The sequence below is a fragment of the Callithrix jacchus genome, chromosome 16, assembly GCF_049354715.1.
Source record: "Callithrix jacchus isolate 240 chromosome 16, calJac240_pri, whole genome shotgun sequence".
Taxonomy (NCBI): domain Eukaryota; kingdom Metazoa; phylum Chordata; class Mammalia; order Primates; family Cebidae; genus Callithrix; species Callithrix jacchus.
The window spans coordinates 95,296,207-95,303,740 of record NC_133517.1 but is presented as its reverse complement, the minus strand read 5'-3'; the positions used below and the strand labels follow the sequence as shown (position 1 = coordinate 95,303,740).

Here is a 7,534-nt window from a genome sequence, read left to right as displayed (position 1 = left end):
TGAGGAAGGAGAGGAGATGGGAAGAAAGTGAAGAGCATGAAGGGAGAGAAGTAAAGAAGCGTGTATGAAGACCAGGGATGCTTTTGGACAAGTTTAGGGTCAGCAGCCTCTCTCATCCCCCAGTCACAAACCTTGGTTCCTTGTGTAGCTTTAGGCAGGAGGAATATCTAGGAGGAGGCTAGTATCAGAAGCTAGAGCCTCAGTAAGGCACATATTCAGCTGGGGCAGCAGTTTAGGCATGAAAACCTCATGTTCCAGACAACCATGTTAAACCAAAAACATGCTTTAATGCCAGGCAAGAGCTACACAGTCAACGGACACATGGGCCACTCTGTAGGCTGTGATTTATAAACTATATAGTATTAAATCCACTGTGGGCATACTGATGGGATGGTACAGCACCCCCAGGCCCCCTCCTACTCCAAACGACATATAAACAAACAGTCGAGCACTGTGGACTCCTTCAGACTGTAAGCCACTTTATTTAAGTCCCTTGAATATCACAGACTGGTTTATTCAGAACAGAACAGGCTTCATTTCAAAAGGTCCTTGAACACAGCAATGACAATGAACAGCCCAGCACAGGAGTGACATAAACCTTGAGGCATGCAGCCTTCTGCTGTGGAGTCCCTTGGCCAAACTTGAGTACATTGGATTAGACATGCCTTCCTGGGAAGGAGAAGGAGAAAAACAACCTTCAGCAGGCCAGGACAAGGACTATTTCCATACACTCTGGAAGTGTCGGTGTTTATCGGCCTGCATGTGGCTCTCCTTTCTTTCCAGAATAGGTGGAGACCTCTACTCCTCACTCCAGCTCTAGGTTCCAAGGAACAGAGTGGGTCTGGCTCAACAAGATGGCATGACGAAGGGCAGAGCCCAGGCAGTTTCTCAAAACATAACCCGATTCCACCTACCCAAAGGAGAATTGAAGGAATTAGGACTTGGATCCAGAGAAAGGAAAGGTGGGATGTAACTCTTGAGCACTGCCAATAGGGCATGCTGGGTCCCCTCGCCCAGTCTGCCTTCTGTGTCTTAGGTTAATTCGCTATTTTTCAAAAACAGATTTTAACACTTGGCCATGGAGGAATTCGGCAAGTCTTGGTACACAACCACTGTGAGGAACTGACCCCTGGGGGAAGACTAGGATTATTTTTTCAGAGTCCAGTTCTCAGAATGTCACCCTACAGGTTTGGTTCTTCTTGGTCTACCATACAAGTTTGGAGTTTTGCTACCAATTACAGCGGATTCAAGCCATATATAGAAACCTGGAGATCATCATGCTTAGGCACACTTTTCTCCTGGTCATGATGTCTTTCTTCCTGTGGCTCCTGTCCTTTGGGAAGTGGCTTGGCAGCAAATATACCTACTGGAGACCTCTTTGCCTTCTCTTAGGGACAAAGTCCCCATCAACAACCTTGAGTATTTGGGTTTCCCCTTGCCAACTACTTGCAAGAGTATGACTTGCCTGTAACCAGCAATTTTACTCTTAGCTTTCAATTCAGATCAGTGTGTATGAGGTCACCCGACCAAACAGCAACTCAGGCTTGTGCTGTCACTTCTGGAAATAGAAGTCTGCATTCAAAGAACACAGCAATGGAAAATACTTTTGGATTCTCCATAGTGGGGGCCTTGGAAACCACAGATGCACGTGCTCATGTCTTTACGATGAATTTGATGACTGCCCAACCTCCAACTCTTGAAAACAGAGCCACAGACACTGAATATTCCAGACATGGCTCCCTAACCATGCACATGGATTAAACCATTTGGAAGTCCCAAGAATGTATGCAATTTTCTTGGAGTCTGCAGAGTATATCAATCTGCTCAGAAAAGCACTACACCTCCAGTCTAATGCTGTCAGTGGGCTGCAGGGCCTGGGAGGCAAACCACCCTATAGAACCCTGTCATAATGTTAACCTCCCTGTGCGCCAATGGACCTGTCCCACTACCACCCGCTCTGCATCTGCCCTCGAGGCATGGCCACTCTGGAAATGCATTCAAAATTCGGGTTGGGCCCTAGTCAGGGTTACTTTGTACTTTTATGGAATATATAAAATATACTTGTCGATTGGTACATTTGTGCAAAGACAGATATGACGTCAAAACAAGACATAGACATTCATTATAGTTGGCTTACTTCACGATAAGCTACTAAAAACAGTCTTCTGGAATAAGATTGTATTAGTGCTCACTAAACATGCATTTCATTTAAACAAGGCAAAACACTTAATTTGGTCTGCAATACCCAATGTTTTATATACAGCAGTCTTTTTATTTATCACAATAGGTAACAAGATGGGTCTGGTTTTGGAATATGTTACCATTGTGTTTAATTTCCAAAGACACGCATATTAGCTCAACTAGTGTAAACCTGTGAAAAAATAGCTGAGCCATCTTTTTCCTCTCCTCTATTAATTTACCTTGAAATGTTCACAGCTTAAAAACTACAGCCTGCTGGGGAAGAAGGTGGAGCGGGCCCCCATGGGAAAATGTCCCAGCTCCCTTGAATAGCCTCACCCCAGAGGGTAACTTGTTCTTGGAGAATCCAGCATCCAGTACCATCCATCACCCCATGGCATGTGTGACAACAGACCCAGGTGGGGAGTTTTGTCTTTCAAACAAAAGCCCCTTGAAGCTTGCAACAGAATCATGGGACTGGATGGGTTTCCCTTCTTTTGCCCGCACCCCCAAGTCTTAGGTTTTAGAATAGAGACAATAGAATCAAAAGAAAAAATCATAGTAATGATTAAAAATCGTCAAACAATGAACACCACGAAGTCTGTCCATGCTCTCCACAAGCACAATGGGGCTCTGGGCATTCCCACGAAGCATCCACGACAAAAGAAGCTGAAGGCGTCACGGAGGAAGGCGCATCTGACCGCACAGGGGACAGCATCACCATTGATATTGTTTGGCAAAAAAAAAAAACAAACAAAAAAACTGTTAAAAAGAAGAATAAAAAGGGAACACAAGCAGCTCTAAGATTTGATTGATGGGTGCAGGGCTCAGAACTGGCCAGCGCTGCTCGGGTCGCACTGCAGGAGGCGGACGATGGATGGGTCACTTTTGGCCCCTCGGATGAACTCTTCCAGGGAGAGTTTTCCTAGGAAGCAAGAGGACAGGTGAGTATTGGCTGGTGGCAGCTGCATGAGCTTACACCCTTCCCACTATATACTGGGCCACATCTGTTCACCTTCTGCCTGCAGCCTCACCACTGCTGTGATACATAACATTCACCTGTCCCAGGTAAGAGCCCAGGGACCCTCCAGTATAAGACCCACAAGGCAGGGGCTCTGCCATCTCGTTCACCATGGCTTTGCCAGCACTTAGGACAGTGCATGTGGCAACCAAACACTGCTGCCTGAGAGCCCACTGTGTGCCCGGCCCTGGGCCTGGGGCTGGGGAGAGGGTGGTGGATGATGCTGAGTTGTTCCCTGACCTCCTGGCTCCAGGTGCCCTGGAGATGCTCACTCAGCATTTGTTAATAAAGAGGCCCTCCTGCCTTCATGAGAATGAGCTGGGCTCTGGCAGCACCCAGGCTGTTCCTATGATGTTCCTCAGAGCCTTCTGAGCCAATCTGTGTTCTTCAGGCTACTCTGTTCTCTTAGGTTTGCTGCAAGAGCCCATCCTATCTTGGGGAAGAAGCCATGGACATAAGTGTCTATGCATTCAGACACTATGGGAAGACAGCTGTGCCTTCATCTGAGGTCAGGAGAAGAGCAGGGTATGTGTTCAAGGCAGAGGGTAACCCATGGGTTTCCGCCTTTCAATCAGGGTGCCCCCTTGCTACCCTGATGGGCTGGAGGAGGGAGGCTCAGCAGCTGGGGCTCCCACTCCAACCCCAGTGACCTTTGCTTTTCGCATAAGCTGGAGCATGTGCGGAATTCTCTTCCAGGAAGGCCGTTCTGTCACTTGTGGAGAGAAGGGGGTGGCAGGGTAGGAGATGGGGGACCACAAGGCTTTCCCCATTCCTGGTGCTTCCAGAAGGACCCTTCCTCTTTCTCTGTTCTACCCCTGGAAGTGAAGTGATGCACTCAATTGGTAAATTTGGGAGGAACTGCTGGGCATCTTTGCCCAGCTTTGCCCTCCCTTTTTCCCTTGGAAGGAGCTGCCCCAGAGAGGATTTATTTCCGTCTGCTCCTCAAGGACAGCACCAGGCCTGCCCGGCTCTGCGCACCTGTGGGTGCTATCAGGAAACCCTTGGACTCTCACGCTAAGCCATAGCCTCCAGTGTGGCTCTGCCTTTTGACCTCTGTCCTCTTTTATTTCTCAACTTATTCCAAACCTGACTGTGGGGACGTCTCCCCCAACAGAAATACCAACAAACGTGTCCCTCAGCCACAGCTCCCTCCCCACCAGAACCTAGTTCTTGTTTAATGAAGCCCAGTTTATCTACATGAAAGAAGAAGATGGGGATGCATTTGTTATTATTTTACTGTTATTATTTTTCTGAAAAAAAATTTTTTTTACTGTACTTTAGGTTCTGGGGTACATGTGCAGATCGTGCAGGATTGTTGCATAGGTACACACATTGCAATGTGGTTTGCTGCCTCCATCCCCATCACCTACATCTGGCATTTCTCCCCATGTTATCCCTCTCTGACCTCTCCACACCCCCGCTATCCCTCCCTTGGCCCCCACCAATAGACCCCAGTGTGTGATGCCCCTCTCCCTGTGTCCATGTGTTCTCATTGTTCAACACCTACCTATGAGTGAGAACATGTGGTGTTTGATTTTCTGTTCTTGTGTCAGTTTGCTGAGAATGATGGTTTCCAGATTCATCCATGTCCCTACCAAGGACACAGACTCATAATTTTTTATGGCTGCATAGTATTCCATGGTATATATGTGCCACATTTTTCTTGTCCAGTCTATCATCAATGGGCATTTGGGTTGGTCTAAATCTTTGCTATTGTAAACAGTGCCGCTATGAACATACGTGTGCATGTGTCTTTATAATAGAATGATTTGTAATCCTTTGGGTATATACCCAGTAATGGGATTGCTGGGTCAAATGGAATTTCTATTTCTAGGTCCTTAAGGAAGCACCACACTGTCTTCCACAATGGTTGAACTAGTTTACACTCCCACCAACAGTGTAAAAGTGTTCCTATTTCTCCACATCCTCTCCAGCATCTGTTGTCTCCAGATTTTTTAATGATCGCCATTCCAACTGGCATGAGGTGGTATCTCAATATGGTTTTGATTTGCATTTCCCTAATAATCAGTGATAATGAGCATTTTTTCATATGTTTTTTTGGCCTCATATATGTCTTCTTTTGAAATGTATCTGTTCATATCTTCACCCACTTTTGGATGGCTTTGTTTTTTTTCTTGTAAATCTGTTTTAGTTCTTTGTAGATTCTGGATATTAGCCCTTTGTCAGATGGGTAGCTTGCAAAAATTTTTCCCATTCTGTTGGTTGCTGGTTTACTCTAATGATTGCTTCTTTTGCTGTACAGAAGCTCTGGAGTTCAATTAGGTCCCATTTGTCTATTTCAGCTTTTGTTGCCAATGCTTTTGGTGTTTTAGTCATGAAGTCCTTGCCTATGCCTATGTCCTGAATGGTTTTGCCTAGGTTTTCTTTTAGGGTTTTTATGGTGTTAGGTCTTATGTGTAAGTCTTTAATCCATCTGGAGTTAATTTTAGTGTAAGGTGTCAGGAAGGGTTCCAGTTTCTGCTTTCTGCACACTGCTAACCACTTTTCCCAACACCATTTATTAAATAGGGAATCCTTTCCCCATTGCTTGTTTTGTCAGGTTTGTCAAAGATCAGATGGTTGTAGATGTGTGGCATTGCCTCCAAGGCCTCTATTCTGTTCCATTGGTCTGTATGCCTGTTTTGGTACCAGTACCATACTGTTTTGATTACTGTAGCCTTGTAGTATAGTTTGAAATCAGGTAGCTTGATGCCTCCAGCTTTGTTCTTTTTGCTTAGTATTGTCTTGGCTATGTGAGCTCTCTTTTGGTTCCATATGAAGTATAAGGTGGTTTTTTCCAGTTCTGTGAAGAAGGTCATTGGTAGCTTGATGGAGATAGCATTGAATCTATAAATTACTTTGGGCAGTATGGCCATTTTCATGATATTCATTCTTTGTAACCATGAGCATGGAATGTTTCTTCATCTGTTTGTGTCCTCTCTTATTTCCTTGAGCAGTGGTTTGTAAGAGGTCCTCTACATCCTTTGTTAGTTCTTTTCCTAGGTATTTTATTCTCTTTGTAGCAATTATGAATGGGAGTTCACCCATGATTTGGCTCTCTGTTAGTCTGTTATTGGTGTATAGAAATGCTTGTGATTTCCGCACATTGATTTTGTATCCTGAGACTTTGCTGAAGTTGCTTCTCAGTTTAAGGAGATTTTGGGCCGAGATGATAGGTCTTCTAAATATACAATCATGTCATCTGCAAATAGAGACAATTTGACTTCCTCTTTTCCTAATTGACTACCCTTTATTTTTTTGGCTTGCCTAATTGCTCTGGCTAGAACTTCCGATACTATATTGAATAGGAGTGTGACAGAGGGCATCCTTGTCTAGTGCCAGATTTCAAAGGGAATGCTTTCAGTTTTTGCCCATTCAGTATGATATTGGCTGTAGGTTTGTTGTAGATAGCTTTTATTGTTTTGAGATATGTTCCTTTGATATCTAGTTTATTGAGAGTTTTAGGATAAAGCGCTGTTGAATGTTGTCAAAGGCCTTCTCTGCATCTGTTGAGATAATCATGTGGTTTTTGTCTTTGGTTCTGTTTATGTGGTGGATTAAATGAATGAAGGCTACTTGATTATGGTGGATAAGCTTTTTGATGTGCTGTTGCAATCAGTTTGCCAGTATTTTATTGAAGATTTTTGCATGTAGGTTCATCATGGATATTGGCCTGAAGTTTTCTTTTTTTGTTGAGTCTCTGCTGGGTTTTGTTATCAGGATTATGTTGCTTTCATAAAATGATTTGGGAAGGATTCCCTCTTTTTGTATTGTTTGGAATAGTTTCAGAAGGAATGGTACCAGCTTCTCTTTGTACGTCTGGTAGAATTCATCTGTAAACCCACCCGGACCTGGACTTTTTTGGTTAGTAGGCTATTAATTGCCGCCTCAACTTCAGCCCTTGTTATTGGTCTGTTCAAGGTTTCAACTTTTTCCTGGTTTAGGCCTGGGAGGGTGCAAGTGTCCAGGAATTTATCCATTTCTTCCAGGTTTACTGGTTTATGTGTATAGAGTTGTTTGTAGTAATCTGATTGTAGTTTGTATTTCTGTGGAGTCAGTGGTGATATCCCCTTTATCATTTTTTATTACATCTATTTGATTCTTCTCCCTTTTCTTTTTTATTAATCTGGCTAGAGGTCTGTCTATTTTGTTGATCTTTTCAAAAAGGTAGCTCCTGGATTTGTTGATTTTTTGAAGGGTTTTTGTGCTTCTGTCTCCTTCAGTTCTGCTCTGATCTTAGTTATTTCTCGTTTTCTGCTAGCTTTTGAGTTTTTTTGATCTTGTTTCTCTAGCTCTTTCAATTTTGATGATAGGGTGTCGATTTTAGATCTTTCC

General features: G+C 44.0%; 1 protein-coding gene across 16 annotated transcripts in view; it reads right to left on the bottom strand.

Annotated features, from left to right (window-relative positions):
• Positions 1-459: 459 nt before the first annotated feature.
• The window catches only part of NCALD (neurocalcin delta), a 471,461-nt gene continuing 464,386 nt past the window's right edge, over positions 460-7,534 (bottom strand). For all 16 annotated transcript variants that reach the window (XM_078353439.1, XM_078353446.1, XM_078353438.1 and 13 more), the window contains one exon: positions 460-3,103. In XM_078353439.1, coding sequence (XP_078209565.1) covers positions 3,006-3,103 — 98 coding nt within the window. In that variant the 3' untranslated portion in view covers positions 460-3,005. The remainder of the gene's footprint in view (positions 3,104-7,534) is intronic.